Raw genomic sequence first — 14,396 nt, 5'->3', positions numbered from 1 at the left:
TCAGCATTGTTATAATTACTAGCGAAATGCATAGATTCGGACTACCAGAGTGCAAATAAATGACTAGCAGGAATAACAGGCAAGAAAGATTACGCATTATCTTCTCGGTGTATCCAAGAAAATGAATTGAAATAAGTTTTGACAATGGCAGGAATAGTTACAGAATTAGTGATGACAAGATTGTTTGTTAGAATGAGGAAGGAGAAGAAACAAGGACATCACACAAATTATGGAAGAATATGACGATTACAAATTTATATAAACATTTCTTACTACTACTACTACTACTACTACTTTTCGATCTCATACTCGAGAAACTGGAGCATGTAAATGAAATGTGAAACTATTTCCTAACAGAAAGCTTTTTGCCTGTAGTAGGCCTCATAGGCATTTGATATTGGTACTTCATGAATTATATTATGTCGTGCTATAAAAATGACCATTTTTGTCAAAACAGTTTCATTTATTTGGTGTGTGTTACAATTGCTGCAATATTAGAGGGGCTTATTTTGTTTTATCTAGCAGACAGTGACAAAAAGATGTAATCAGATCAAGAAACCACACCAGTCTTGAGTACTATTTGTATTACCAGCTTTTTGAGTATTAGATGACATTTCGATTTTTCATGTAGCAAAACATTTTATGAACATTGATGAGGTAATAGATTGTTTCACAGAAATGAAAGGAAAGCTGTTCAAGGTTAGAGATAAAAAAATGCTAGGAGCTAAGGATTGAAGAAATGTGTACTGTATTGCTTGTCTCTTGTCTTTATTGGTTTTATGCATCCTATATTTAATTTTATGTCACACAAAACAGCAAGTTATTAGCCAGTAGGCAATAAAGAGTGCAAATTTTCTGAAGAGTTCTTGTTCTCCCAGTTACAAATAATCCCATCCAGTATAGATCGTGAGTATTTTTAAGAGGGGCAGGATGTCAAACCGGCCGACTGGGAGCAGGAAAGGCACCAGAGAACATTTTAATTTCCACTGTCCTGAACATAGTTTGATGGTATCCATTACAAAATATACACGTTTCAATTCCACATAGTGAAATACAGTGACGTGCGATAGAAGAATGCTGTTATAGAGGCGTGGCACTACACTTTGGCACACTTAAGACCAAATAACATGTCTTACATTTCCTCGAACACATATGTTCTATGTTTCTGAATTTTCAGGAAGATCTGCACTACAAGATGAACATATTTTTGAAAATCTGATTTTTTTCAGTATTGACCCGGTTCGCAAATATCCGGGGATGATGGCAGAGCAGTCTTGAGTTATAGGGGGTAGTCTCTAGGTTACCCCTGTTTACATTTAGTGATTTTGTTGTTTCCCCTTCGTTTACTCTCATGTGAAATGAAGACAAAATGGATATCTGTGGCCGAGAGCTATCAAGTGAATTAAAATACATTCACATATTTACGGAAGGCTAAAATATGTTACTAGTTTCAGATTTTATTTTATGTCCACATTTCTGGCAGTCAAGCATTAATCGCCTTGTAGAACAATGAATTTATTTTTGTCTGTTTGCTGAAGAAATTTGACTTTTATTAACCTTTTCCGCAGAGGCAGTTAATGTATTTGAAACGAAGTTTTTGTCTTGCTTCTTTTATGACATCATGTATGATCTTTTAATATTTTGCACGTACTAACATATGGGCTTGGTAGCCGTGCAAGCATGGTGTCGCCTGGTATCTGCACACTCTGGCAACTGCTGAAATGAACCTCTTTCTAACAGGTCGCAGGAAAATATTGCGAATGGTGGTTTGAAAAGCGTTACTTCCAAAGTCAATATCCTTTTACTTAAATTGAACTATGCGCGAGAATGTACCATTAACTTCTTTAACCACAGTGTTAGACTCTCATTTAAAAATCAATTCTTTGATGATGAGCCATTTAGAAGAATTTCAAACCCTGAAAATCAGACATTTATGTCATTATTAAACATTTTACTGGCACATTTGTGTGATATATCTTAAAAGTGTAACACGCCCAAAAAAGATCAACATTATATGCGAAAGCTTGGCTTCTCTTGCCGCTTATTAACCAAAGAGACCAATATTATAAGTGAAAGCTTTACTTTTCTTGTAGCAGCATTATGTATATGTATTTAAACTATTAACTTTCCCTGTTTCTGTGTTCGTGCTGCTTAACAGTGATGTTTTCGTGTGACTAAGGGCCTCCTGTCGGGTAGATCGTTCGCTGGGTGCAAGTCTTTCGATTTGACGCCACTTCGGTGACTTGTGCGTCGAAACAGTGATGTTGCTGTTGGCTGATTACATCACGTGTCCTATGCTCTGAATATCCACTATCATCGGCTGCCGAGATCACGTGACATGAGCTATGACTGGCTTACAAAAGCGCATCGCAGTCTCAATTTCAATGATTTGGAAAGTAACATGCGGTGTTTGGTGGAATTCCAAGGTATACTCTCGTAATACGAAAAGACGCAGCGTATATGTTGCTGCACATCAAAGATGTTTCCAAAACGTGTCTTTTTCCCTGAGTTTCGTTTTCTAAAGTGCAGGGAAATTCTATGCATAAACATTCAAAGGATTGCTAAGTTTTGCACTTTCAAGGGAAAAATACTGTCACTTAACACGGAAAAAGTGTGTTTTCACCTGGGAGAAGGCGTATTTTTAACTGGGCAATCTGGAAATTCCCCCCACCCCCTCGTATACACCCTGACTGAATATGAGTCTGTGGGATATCAGACTAGTTTTCCAACTGGTTTCAAGACATTTTTGCAGATAAAAAGTCATTCTAAACAGTGCAGAATCATCAGATGGGAGTGTAAGTTTGGGTATATCAAGAGTTTTATAGAGCTGTTACTGTTCGCAGTAGATACAGATGATCTGATGGACACTGTCAGAAGCTCCATGAGGTTGTTCAAGGATGGTGCTTTTACATGTAAAACTTTTCAAGTTGCAGCAACAGAAAATTGTAGTGAAATGCAGGAAGACTGTAGAGGATTGATTCTCAGTTCACAGATTTGCAATTGACCCTCAGCATAAATACATGCAGTGTATTGTGTATACCCTGAGAGGAAGACCAGTTACTGTTTTATACACAATTGCCAATCAGTCACTGGAAAATAGTGGCAGCAGCCTAAGGTTAAAAAGAAAGCATTAAACCAGTTCTAGAAAAAGCAGGTCCCACTGTCAGTTTAATTTGACGGACTTCAAGAATTTTCTTTTTCTTTAAAACTGGATTACAAACAGTCTCGACTACAATAAAAAGTTTATTTCAATGGTTACCGATCTTGGTCAGTATGTGACAATTCTTAGACCTTTATACCATGATGGTAGGCGGTGGCAGTGAATGGAGCAGGCATTATGATTCCACAAATGTCAACTGTGTCCATTTTTTAAAGTATTTTTAGCCAGACAGCTGTTTCTCCATGAGAAATATTCTCAAAAATAGCCAACTTCTTTTCATCTACGAAAGAGGTATTATGCAAAACTCTCATTTGGTAGATTCTTGAGTGTTGCCCATAAGTCTTGGCACCCTTACCAGCTACAATTGATAGTGGAGATGGGGAAGAGCCAAGGGAGAATGGCAACATTTATCACTGGTTCATGAGAGCATTACCTAATGTTTTCATTGCACTTTAGTGGTAGATGCCACAAGAGAAGTGTTGTGCATCGTGTTAAAATTCTGAAAGCAGCTGATCTAAGAAAAATCACACAACATGTTTCATCCCACATATGTATTGCGAAATGGTCATGGTGGTAAATTCAGAGAAATTTAGGCTCTAATGGAGATCAATCAACTACTTTACTTTTACTTCCACAGCCACCATGCTTCTGTCAATCTTGTACCACTGTTGCCAAATTGTCAACTTACATATCCTCTTGGATCTGGGCACAGAACATCTCTCCACCATGTATCAGTACATTTTAATGCTCTGGTGTGATAGCAGTTCATAGTTGTATCAAATGACCATTGTTATCAGTGTTAAGCTGTTTTCAAAACAGTTATTGCAGTTTATGTTTGTGTAATCACTGGACTATTCTCACAAAATGCATTCTTTAATATTTTGTGCAATTCTGAAGCAGTTCCACAAAGTTTACAACAAAATATTACACATAAATACTGCTTGTTTTTGTTTGATTATTTTTTTATCAGTTGTACGACTCGCCTGTTCTCCAGCATGATGCACTTTTCTGTGATTCAAGAAGGGTGCGTGATTGGGAAGAACATAACAGTGTCACAGAGTGCTCTATTCAACACCCATTGCATTTAGTATTATTGCTCCTACTGCCTGCAACATATGTTAGAAGTCATCCCAAGGAACAGCATTAACTTTAAGAAGCAGACTCAACCAAGGTTGCCTGATAATGAGGCAAATTGTTTGTAGCAAACATTTCACCTTCACTCAAAAGTTTCTTTGAAAGAAATTGCATGTAATGGTTCTAAACAAAAATGGAGGTGTCAAAATAATATGTAGTTTGGTGATACCTGTGCTGTTTCTGGGACTTTGATGTCTTTCAGACTGTTGTGCATTAATATTTCATGACGGTAACTGGTGCATGCCAGGTATCTGACAGCTGCTATATTTTTTTCCCCCGTGTGCTAATCCAGTTTGTTTTTAAGTGTGGTCTCTGAATGCTGTAAAATTATTCATGAGCTATTAAGAGATGTTAGTTGTGATGTTTGTGAGCATCATACAAATAATTACATTTCAAATTTTAGAACATGATATTTAGAGATACAAAAATAGAGTATTCAGGTGCCAGAAACACAGACTAGCCTATTTAATATTTAAAACACTGTCTTCTAGAACTAATGAATCACAATGATACAGCAAAGGAGAGACCAAGTGGAAGATATTATATCAACTGCTCTGCTCTCTCATAATAGTTAGTTGCTGTTGAGGTAGGAAAATTGCCTCTAGCCTTATTTGTAGCCCGTTTGAGCCAAATGTATTTCAGTGAGACAGTGTGCTTAGTTTTTTTTTAAGTTGCTTGTGTGTTATGCACTCCCATGTTTCTTTTACTTTTTGTATCTATATTATTTCATGCTTTCTTCATCTAATTTTAAACACGCATCCACCCAATGTGACATTTTAATTTGTCTTGGCACATTTATTACTCTATTCATCTGCACTAAAGACAACACATCAATAGTCATGTCTGGATGTTGTGTCGCTTACAAGTATCTGTCTTTGTACTTTCTCATGGTTGTCCAGTAAAATGTAGTATGATGCTGTTGTGTTTATGGATAAGAATATACAACCTTTTCAAAATTACTAAAAGCTTAAATTGATTGGAGGCCAATCAATGTTCTAATGTTTCTGTCACTTTTAATTTACAGTTATTTTCTATAATGATAACTGATATATAAACCTTGTACACCCCAGTTTTTATCCAGTTACATTCCACACATCCTTTAGCATTGCAAAAAATTTTGAGATCACTTTCTTTGTAGATAACTTTCTCTCATTGCATTGGAACTATGAAATAGATTAAAAGCGTTTATAAGGAAACGAGTAATCCTCTACTTTGTAAGCTTTGATCGGGAACTGTAATAACAGGAGTGGAACGAAACATTCACTCAGTAATATAATCTTTTCAAACTTGAACCTTTATGTTGGATCGAGCCTTGAAACTCTGATTTCCTAGTCTTAATCCGGCACACAGCTTTGATTATTCAGGAAGGTTCATTGACAGTGTCATCCCTCCTCTGCTTCCCATTTGCTACAAAATTGTACTCACTGAAGCAAAATACAAGAGAGAAAAGAAATACATTAGAAAGAGACGAACTACACAAATACCTGTAGGAATAGGTGCACTATTATTGGAAAAAATGGGGAATATGTAGTACGATGGTTGTGGCAGGTCTCTTGATAGTTTTTGGCAGAACATGTAAGCTTAATTATGGATGTAATCAACCAAAGGAGTAATATTAAATGCATTTACAAGAATAAGTGTAATAGAGCAGAAAGGACAAAAGAGAAAAGTGGGGAAAGTATGAAGTGTGAAGAACAGCAAAGGCACATGTTGTTGTTATCCTTTTCATATTTTGTTTATTTTACACTGGTTGTCACTAACTTTGTGTATTATTTCCCTTTGTGTACTGATTAACTTTTTCTGCCGCTCTCAGATTGTACCTTTTTGTGCCAATCACTTACGGAAGCCCTTGGCTTGTAGGTGATTTTCATTATTGTTTGAGGATAAAACTATTTATAACTGAAGAAATCATATATTCTCTCATTGTATTCCATTTGTCAATCCCTGCGTTATTTCAAATGTGAATGGTATGCTTCCTCTGTAAGTCAGGAATATTCAGATTCTGTTTTATTTTTTAGAGAGTAAAGAAATCCTGTTTACTCCATTGCTATTGACAGTTGTTGTAATATAAGTGCAAGTGCATGATCTTTCTGATACCAAGAGTGCTTTTGATTGAGTGGCATGTCATGCATATGCAGTTTCTCATTAAGTCATCTTTAAATATTCTCAAATACAGCACTCTTAGAAATGAAGAACAATACTGTGTACTAAATCTTTTAGAACCAAAAATGGTTACTCTAGTTTTTGAACAGTGTAGATGTCTGTACATAAGAAATAGTTAGTATTGAACAGTGCGACACCTTTGAGAGGCTCAGTATGTGATTAAATTTACAAATACCTTGTAACACTATGTTAGCCTTAGTTTAAAGTGTGCTATTTATTATTTGATTTTTCTTCATATAAAGTTACAGCAGTGCCCTGATGAGTTCTGGAAGTATATAATCACCACCACCACCACCAACAACAACAACAACAACAACAACAACAAAACAATATATCTGTATTTTCATTTAATACCCTGGTTTCACAGTCAGGGGTACAGCAGTTATTTGCACCTGGCCATCTAGGTTTCCCAAGATCTTCCTAAATCACTCCAGGCAAATGCCATTGATGGCTCCTTTGGAGTAGCACAGCTGATAATTCTTATTTTTTTTTTTTTAATCCCCCTCCTCCCCCTCCCGGCCTTGACAATTTCTGAACTTGTGCTCCGTCTCCAGTGGCCTCGATGTTGATGGTACATTAAACCCTAGTCTTTGTTCCTGTATGTTTGTGGTAGTAAGACATCAGGGAAAAACTAACTACATGCTGTATAGCTGAGGCAGGTAGATAGGCACATCAACAAGATCGCAAAAAGAGCTGACCTTTTGGATGACGTCCCTCCTCCAGAAACACACACAACTCCACTGACCATTCAGACTTGTGTAATACGTTGAGACTGTGTGTGTGCGCGCACGTGTGTGTGTGTGTGTGTGTGTGTGTGTGTGTTTAGTTTTCCATCACTTAATTTTTAAGAGGGCCATTGTGCATTTTCATTCATATTTTTGTGCCTGTGGACCTCTCAATGTGTCAGCTATGAGGAGAAGGTTTACATTTACTCCTTGCATTATTTTTCCCACCCAGTATATTTCTTAATATTGTAGTTCAGACTAGGATATGATTTTATCTGCAACGAATGCAGTTAAAGACTGTATCACTTTCATCAACGTGACCAGAAGCATAATGACTGGACAGTTGGTAGGGTGCTCCAAAGCAAATTGTATTGAGGCATGCCTTGAATAAGCGAACAAAAAAAATGTCCTTTACTAATATTAACCTAAGTGGAGGTATGACACTTTATGAACCAGATAAAACTTTACAAATAAAAACATATACATTCATTTTTGTTAAGACATAATAATAAACAATGCAAAAAAATGATGATATTAAATCTCTTTGAACTCATATTTCATACAGTAGGGAAAATTATTGGGGCAGAAAAAAGTGTTCTAATTATCTCAAATGATATGATTACTTCTAAGATGTAATAGACTTCTTTCTGCCAAAAGCATCCGTATCTGGGAAGGAGGGGCAACTATGTTGTGTTTGTTTACCTTGCAGGAACCTCCTAATGCTGATACATCGTATGATTGAGTTTGTGATACGGGAAGGTCCAATGTTTGAAGCAATGATCATGAATCGAGAAATCAACAATTCCATGTTCAGGTAGGTTACTTTCGTGTTGCAAAATGAATTGTTATCCATCTATCATGTAGTATAACCAAGGTGTTATAAAATTTGTAATTGATTACAGATTCCTGTTTGAAAATCAAAGCCCAGCCCATGTGTATTATCGATGGAAATTATTTTCAATGTTACAAGGAGATTTGCAGCTCAGTTGGAGAACACAGGAATTTCGAATGTTTAAAGGTGAGAACTAGCACCAACGGCATATACAGTAGAAGACTAAAATTGTTGTGGATCTAAAGAGCACCTTTTTTTTCCTCTTCTTGCTGCTTTTGTATTCTGAACAAGGTTTGGCATGGAAAGTGGTAGAAAAGGTGATTTTTTTTAAGTGCTTCATTAATGTTTGGTATGAACAAAACATAACAGCTGCTATTTTGCTTTCTCTGCCTCGTGATGACTGGGTGTTGTGTGATGTCCTTAGGTTAGTTAGATTTAAGTAGTTCTAAGTTCTAGGGGACTGATGACCATAGATGTTAAGTCCCATAGTGCTCAGAGCCATTTTGCTATTTAGCACAAGCAGGAACAAATGTACATGTTTGTATCTTTCTGTAATTGCTTTGCATTAGTTTACAGTTTCCTTACTTTATATATATATATATATATATATATATATATATATATATATATATATATATATATATATATATATATATCAACAGCAGTGTGACTACAGCAATTGGTTTTGGTAGTGCTAGTTGCAAAATGTTGTGTGAAAGAGTAACTTCTGCTGAACGGGTTAATATTTCTCAAAGAACTCTGCTATCATGCTGCAGTTCAGATGTCCAGTAAAATTGAGAATAATTAATAACATCAATTGAAATACACCATAAACTGTAACTAACCACTTTTATTAATCATCCGCTGTATGCTTCAATCACAATATGTATTCATTAAAAAATTCTTGCACAGTATGTGCAATAACAATTTAATTTACTATCACAAGTCACTACAAATTATTACAATAATGTGTTTGCTACTAGATGATGTAATATTACTACAAATATAAGTTACAGCACCATAAACCAGCTTTTTTTCCCAGTAATGTGTAACATTTATAGAAAAAAATAATGAAATTGTTGGTTTTAGCTGACTTTCTTGCACCATTATAGATATCATTATGAAAGTGGTACCTCAAGATTCGCTCAAGAGCACAGAAAATGTGTGATAATTTTGTATACTAATAACAAAAAAAAGTTAGTTGTCAGCAATAAGATGACATCCATAAGTAGTTGTTGCAATAAGTAAAATCCCATGTTTACAAGATATTTTCAGGAAAAACATTTTCCTTTTTCAAATTGTGGAAAAAGCCTTGCAGATAAAATAGAATGCTATAAGAAATTTTGCTTTTGTAGAGATGACCATAACTAACATATTTGTGTTCTCTTGCACTTCATAGAAATTTCTGATGATGAAGTTGTTAAATAGATGCTAAATCAATTGTTGTAAAATGTGACACATCATCATTGTATCACACCGCTTCGGAACTTGCTTTATTTGCACAAGACTCTATCTATTGTAAGGTGCAAGGATTCACGTTAACCGACTAGAAAACTGGGATGGTCGGGTGGCGTACCATAAAACAAGAGCAAATAATTCATATCTCCCAAAAATTTAATATTTGCAACCCTGTCAAACTTGCACCCACCACTCCACATATGATGCTGGAGACCTTAGAACAGAAAAAAACATAAGAGTGAAAAATGTAATTACCTTGACAGTATGAACAGTGAATTTTAAAGCATTGTACTGATTAAGTTACTAAATTGTGTATAGCGTGTTGAAATTGTGTACAATTTGTCTAAGAAAGAAAAAAGTGTAGTATTGTACTAACATCTACATTTGGCATAAAATCAATAGTTTTATGTTTAAGATTCCATAAATAATTTGTTCACCATTTGATTCAGATCAACGTCAACTGGCAGTGCTTTCACTCATTCGTATTATAATTCATTCTCCTGTTGCATTATATTTCTCTAAGCTATATTCAATTTAACTTGGGTCATATCAGCTCAATCTGTGTGCTCTGAGAGGAATATGATGAAAGTTTGCACTTCTCATGTGCTTGGATGAAAGCTCGTCCCTAGTTTCAGCATGGGAGAATGAAACACCTTTCTTATACAACCAGTCCATTATACGTTCAATCACTTTAAAGATAGGAGCTTGTCAACTTATGTGGACTGGTAGCATTACCTATTACAATAATGAACCTTCCTTCCACTGGGGGTAACCAGTTAATGAAATTATCATTGAAAGCAGTGCCTTTTTAATTCAGAGTTGGGAAAAAGTGTGACAACTCTTGCAGTAATGAAAAATCTAATGCATTTCCTGGTATTTATGGTACCAGCATGTGCCATGTCGTCTTCATCACCCGACCTGTAGGTACTTTCAGGCCACCTTTCCCCTTGGACCCATGCTAAATGTCTTTTTGTGAAACCAAAGTTTTATCCACTTAAAATGTAAGCCTGTTATCCTTCGTACACATTAAATTCATAGTCTGCCCTTTGAAAGCCATCAGTTTGTTTTTGAAAAGATCTGACTGAGACTCCTCATACTCAATGTTGTGAAATAGATCTGCTGTGATTTTACTAGTTTAGAAAATTCCCCTCAATTTTAGCTTTTCTGATACACTTTGCTGGCCATTTCTGTATTAAAAGTCATGCCAGTGCAGCAGCTTTCCCATTTGTATCCATTGGACGAACACATACCATTGATCTTCATTATCACTGGTACTGAACTTCAAAGCAAAACAAATTCGCAGAAGGTAAAAGTAACCACATGCAAATGACAAGTTCTGATAACTGATAAGCTAGTATCCATCAAGACAAAGTCTTAAGACATTTTTTTTCTTTTTTGTCGGTGTAGGGGCTTGAAAAATTGTCAGTGCATAATAATGCAAGAGTCTAACTTTTGAAAATTATTATTTGTGCAATTGTTGCAAATTGTAAATTTGGTGATAGAAGAGATTTTTATTGTTAGACCTACTTACCTGTGCTTTTGTGTCCTTTGTCCCTTGTAATTTGTGTGTTCATCATAGTAGTTTCATGTTTATTAGGAGGATCAATATGGAGACCGCCACCTATGAATCCATATACACAGGGCATGCCAGATGAGCTTGTTGAAGGAGAAGAAAAAGAACCAAGAAAGGGAAGCCTTTCCAACACGTGAGTGTTTTATTTTCCGTTAACTTTAAAATGGTTTCTTTCTTTCTTTTTATTTCTTGTTCTGCAAATGTGTTGGGAATTTCATTTCTGTGTGAAGAAAAATAAATCGATTATAGCCATACTACTTCCCATGAAAACAATCCCCATTTCTGAACTACGGTTGTACTGACTTCCTCCCTTGAGCTGGGGTTTATATATTTGAAAACCTATCAATGAAGCATTAATTGTGATGATTAAACTAAAAGGATTAAGTAGCTCAGAAATTAGAATTTGGCACTCATATAAATGTCACACATAATGGGGAGAAAATATACAAAATATTCATTGTTTAATCATGGATAATATCAAAAAATATTTCAAATTTTGATTTCAGTCAGAGGGACAGGCTTGAAGATTTACTGCGCAATATGACTCCAGAACGCATGAAGGTTGCAGAAGCCATGGTATTTTGTATTGAACACAGTGAAGCTGCAGAGGAAATATGTGATTGCATAGCAGAATCACTTTCAATATTGCAGACACCTATTCCGAAAAAGGTAAATGTGGTTAGCTGCAATTTAAGTAGTTTATTTCATAAATTTTGAATATATATTGTAGTATTTTCTTGGATGCATATTATGCTTGTGTATTGTCTAGCTCTCAACCATCAAATATAAGTGTATGCTCATGATGTGAAATTCAGATGCTGGTTTCATTAATAAATAAGTCAAGAGTTGTTTGGTGCTGCTATTTGTCTGTAAATGAAGAAATTTAATGTTGTGTTTTACAGATTGCTCGCCTGTATTTGATTTCTGATATATTGCACAACTGTGGGGTTAAGATAACCAACGCATCATATTATCGAAAAGGGTGAGTTAATAATAACATTCACAGTGATACAAATGTAGTACAGAAACTGTGTGAAGCTAGAGCAGTAATGTCATGCTTAGTTAGTACGATATTTTGAAAAATAAGTATCATGAAAAGGTGTTGAGTATGTACATGAGCATCAGCTAAAAACACTGCAACAATGCATTTGCCTTACAATTACGTATTACACTAGGCTAAGTTTTATAAATTGTCTGAGAGGAGAATTAATTAAAATCATTGTTTTGACACTCTTGCTGTGTAATCTCCAGTTTATGTGATAATAGGTATTTCCACAGCAGAAGTAAGAGACATCTCTAGTAAGTATTATGAGTTACTTGCACATCTTATCAGATAATAACCTTCAATTTGAATACACAAATTCATTTTCTTCCACTTTGAGGAGACTCCTTGGGAAGATTGTTTGAGAACACTCACAAGAGCTTATTTGGAATGAAGGCATTATTTATGTTGCCGGGGGGAGTGGGGGGGGGGGGAGTGAAGCACTCTGAAGGAATGGTCAGATGTCAGCATAATGTCGTACATATACACAGTATCAGCAAGTGTGTAAATGATTTGATGGGTGCATAGTACAGATACACGAGTGCATTAGTATTGTTCTTGTTTAGTGTGGGTACGAAGACTGGCAAAGTAAATAGAGGTGTTTACAGAGTCAGATGTTGAGTGATTACTGTGGCAGACATGGGGATACTGCATACTCATGTGATACAACATTATCGGCACCTGGCAGTGTTTGAAAGGGGCCATATTGTGTACCTCCATTATGCTGGCTGGTCAAATGGTGCCTTATACATATTTGGGGGCATTTTAATATGACAGTAGTCCAATGTTGGATTGCATGGGAACATGAGGGCAAGCACACTAGTCATCAAGGTTTCGATCAACCATGTCTGACCACCAGTAGGTGTTATCACCGTATGCACATGCACCAAGCATGTTTGTAACCCCCTTCATACCTGCATCTGCCATCCAAGAACAAGTAATGGACTTGCTGCAACATTCTGTGTCATCCCACACTGTCGGTCAGAGATGAGCAGCACCAGGGCTAGCGAATTACCATCTCATGCATAGTCTGCCATCAACACCACAACACAAAGAGCTCTGTTTGAGTGGTGGGTTGACCAGAATCATGGACTGCTGATGGATGGCATTGCATTGTGTTCAGCGATGAATTGCGGTTGTACACTATCGTGAATGAACACTGTCGATGAGTAAGGCAGCAATCTAGGAAGAGATTCCTTCCTTCCTATGCTTTGGTGAGACACAGCAGTGTTACTCCTGGTGTTATGGTGCAGAGAACCATTGGATATGACTTCAGGTCACGGCTGATAGTGATTGAGGGAGTTCTGACAGTTCAGCAACATGTCACGGACATCATGTGTCCTCATGTGTTATCTTTTATGTGACAGTATCATGGTGCCATTTTTCAACAGGACACTGCTCGTCCATACCCAGCACATGGCTCTATGAACTTTCCAACTGATACTGAGGTAATCCCATGTCCAGCAAAAGCCTCAGAACTGTCCTCAATAGAACATGTGTAAGACCAGCTTGGACGTCAGCTCTGCCCCTGTGTTAGTATCCAGGATATCAACAACCAGATACAGCTGCTTTATGGCACCCTTACTCCAGATCGCTGTGTCGGCGTAATACTAACGCATAACCCAGTACCCAAAACACCGATATTAATTCCATGTATTCTGGAATTACAGTTCCTCCTGTTTTCTTAGTTGATAGCTGTTGCCAAATACTACTTGCCATTTTTTAGGTCAGCTGTTCTTCTGTGCTGCTCTCCCAACTTAAATGTTGTCATAAACAAAAATCTTCTCTCAACAGATGTCAGGTTTTCTTTAATTATTTGAATAAAATTGTAGAGAACAGAGAGAGGTGGTTCAGTGGTTAGCACACTGGATTCACATTCAGGAGGATTATGGTTCAAACTCACATTCGGCCATCCTGATTTAGGTTTTCCTTGATTTCCCTAAATCGCTTCAGGCGAGTGTCAGGATGGTTCCTTTGAAAGGGCACAGTCAGTTTCCTTCCCCGTCTTTCTCGAATGGGACCTTGCTGTTTGGTCCTCTCCATCCAAATCAGCCAACCAACCAAATTGTAGGATTGATTCTATTAAGAAAATCTCATATATTCTTCTAGTATTGTGTACAAATGTAAACTCACAGAATCATACTAAGATCAGTCTCCACCCATTACAATATTCCCTAGCAATAAACAAAACCCAGAGGACTTGATTAAAGGCAGAGATTTCATTTTGCAGTTCATGTCAATTTGCAATTTTTCATGGCTCATGTCTCGAGTTCCATTGATCACAGAGATAAGCAGTCAAGTGTTTTGGA

General features: G+C 36.5%; 1 protein-coding gene across 2 annotated transcripts in view; it reads left to right on the top strand.

Moving 5' to 3' along the window:
• Window positions 1-14,396, top strand: part of LOC126470438 (U2 snRNP-associated SURP motif-containing protein) — a 161,165-nt gene that overhangs the window by 95,896 nt on the left and 50,873 nt on the right. For both annotated transcript variants that reach the window (XM_050098288.1, XM_050098281.1), the window contains exons 11-15: window positions 7,892-7,996; window positions 8,085-8,200; window positions 11,070-11,178; window positions 11,552-11,714; window positions 11,948-12,027. In XM_050098288.1, coding sequence (XP_049954245.1) covers window positions 7,892-7,996; window positions 8,085-8,200; window positions 11,070-11,178; window positions 11,552-11,714; window positions 11,948-12,027 — 573 coding nt within the window. The remainder of the gene's footprint in view (window positions 1-7,891; window positions 7,997-8,084; window positions 8,201-11,069; window positions 11,179-11,551; window positions 11,715-11,947; window positions 12,028-14,396) is intronic.

This window comes from Schistocerca serialis, chromosome 1 (genome assembly GCF_023864345.2).
Source record: "Schistocerca serialis cubense isolate TAMUIC-IGC-003099 chromosome 1, iqSchSeri2.2, whole genome shotgun sequence".
NCBI classification, from domain to species: domain Eukaryota; kingdom Metazoa; phylum Arthropoda; class Insecta; order Orthoptera; family Acrididae; genus Schistocerca; species Schistocerca serialis.
This window is presented reverse-complemented; position numbering and strand designations above follow the sequence as displayed.